The following is a 2,040-nucleotide window of genomic DNA, read 5'->3' as shown; positions in this document are numbered from 1 at the left end:
TGCGATCACATAATACGCTGCAAAACCTCCCTCCGCAAAAATCCTAAGGCTGATTGTGTGATAAAAGTGCGGCCCGCAAAATAGTTATGCGGTCGCATAATTGGCCGCGAAATTGACATCAAAATGGCCCAAGTAGCTGCTTCACTCTGCAGCCATTCTGCGGCTCCCAGAGTGATTATGCGGCTGCATAATGGGCCCCAGAAATGCCTATTCCTGTAAAATATTTTCCTTCAACTCCCCAGTGCACTGTTCAATCTAAAAAGTCCGAACCGCGGCTCGCTACCCCAGCATAACGGAACCCCGATTTTTAGGAAAATTTCACGGGGCCTTACATCCTCCCCCACTTACGATCATTTGTCCTCGAATGAGGTTCAAGGTTCACTATTAGAATCTTATGCAACTCAGTTTTCATACCATATACCAGCAGGCCCAAATTTGACTAACTCCCTAAATTTTCAAAAATTTCGCTAGAGTTTCCCCTATAACTGGGCCTATCCACATGTCAGAGAGCCCCAGAAACACATCCTTAAAAAAAATAAATAATCAAATAATGCAATATAATACATTAACAACACCTACTGTGGCCTCATGAGCAATATATTACCAGAAACAGAGCACCCTTAACATCAACTGTACAAAAGATACATAATTCGTAGAAGGTAACCCTTAGAGTTTTCATAGAACACAACTTTATAAATACATGGCTATTCAAACAAATAAGGATACTTTTTCTTCATTTCTTTCTCGGCTTCCCAAGTAGCCTTTTCAACCTGCTGGTTTCGCCATAGCACATTCACGGATGCAATCTCTTTATTTCTCAACTTTCGGACTTGCCGATCAATAATAGAAACTAGAATTTCTTCATATGACAGTTCTTCATTAACTTCAATGGTCTCAACTGGATCAATAGCTGACGGATCTCCAACTACCTTCTTTAATATAGATACATAGAATACCGGGTGCATTAATGACATCTCGGGTGGTAGCTCAAGCGTGTATGCCACCTGACCAATCATCCGAATGATTTTGTACTGCCCAACATACCTAGGACTCAATTTCCCTTTCCTTCCAAACCGCATTATATCCTTCATGGGGGAAACCATCAAGAATACCAAATCATCTTCTTTGAACTCTAAGTCACTGCGACGAACATCCGAATAGGATTTCTGATGACTCTGAGCAGTCTTCAACTGCTCCTTGATGATTTTAACTTTTTCCATAGCCTGATGCACGAGGTCTGGCCCTATCAACTCAGCTTCCCCAATTTCGAACCACCCAATGGGAGATCTACATCTCCTACTATATAATGCCTCAAATGGTGCCATTTGAATACTAGCATGAAAGCTGTTGTTATAAGCAAACTCTATGAGTGGAAAATGATCATCCCAGCTACCCTTGAAGTCGAGAACACAAGCACGCAACATGTCCTCAAGCGTCTGAATAGTCCGCTCTACTTGCCCGTCGGTCTGTGGATGGAAGGTTGTACTAAGATTTACTTGAGTACCCAAACCTTGCTGAAATATCTTCCATAAATTGGCCGTGAACTGAGCCCCTCGATCGAAAATGATAGAAACTAGAGTGTCATGCAACCCGACTATTTTCTTGATATACAACTGAGCATTTGTTCCGCTATGTCGGTAGATTTCACTGGAAAGAAGTGTGCTGATTTCATGAGCCGACCCACAATCACCCAACTTGAGTAAAACTTGCGCGGAGTGCGTGGTAATCCTACCACAAAATCCATATTAATCATTTCCCACTTCCACATTGGAATTTCTATGTTCTGTGCCAACCCACCAGGCCGTTGGTGTTCGGCCATTACTTGCTGACAATCAGGACACCTTGCCACAAAGTCTGCCACATTCCTTTTCATGTCATTACACCAATAGACTTCCTTGAGATCATGATACATCTTTGTAGAGCCCAAGTGCACGGAATATATGGAAGTGTGAGCCTCAGTCATAATTCTTTCCCGGAGACCATTTATATTTGGAACACATAGATGCCCTTGGTACCTTAGTGTACCATCATCCGTGCCAA

At 42.5% G+C, this 2,040-nt stretch overlaps 1 protein-coding gene across 1 annotated transcript; it reads right to left on the bottom strand.

Moving 5' to 3' along the window:
- Window positions 1-626: 626 nt before the first annotated feature.
- Window positions 627-1,079, bottom strand: LOC138892389 (uncharacterized). Its single transcript, XM_070176100.1, has 2 exons — window positions 727-1,079; window positions 627-630 (listed from the first exon to the last, which is right to left on the bottom strand). The coding sequence occupies exons 1-2, from the start codon at window positions 1,077-1,079 to the stop codon at window positions 627-629; spliced, it is 357 nt and encodes a 118-aa protein (XP_070032201.1).
- Between the last annotated feature and the right edge of the window lie 961 nt (window positions 1,080-2,040).

The sequence above is a fragment of the Nicotiana tomentosiformis genome, chromosome 5 (genome assembly GCF_000390325.3).
Source record: "Nicotiana tomentosiformis chromosome 5, ASM39032v3, whole genome shotgun sequence".
Classification (NCBI taxonomy): domain Eukaryota; kingdom Viridiplantae; phylum Streptophyta; class Magnoliopsida; order Solanales; family Solanaceae; genus Nicotiana; species Nicotiana tomentosiformis.
This window is presented reverse-complemented; position numbering and strand designations above follow the sequence as displayed.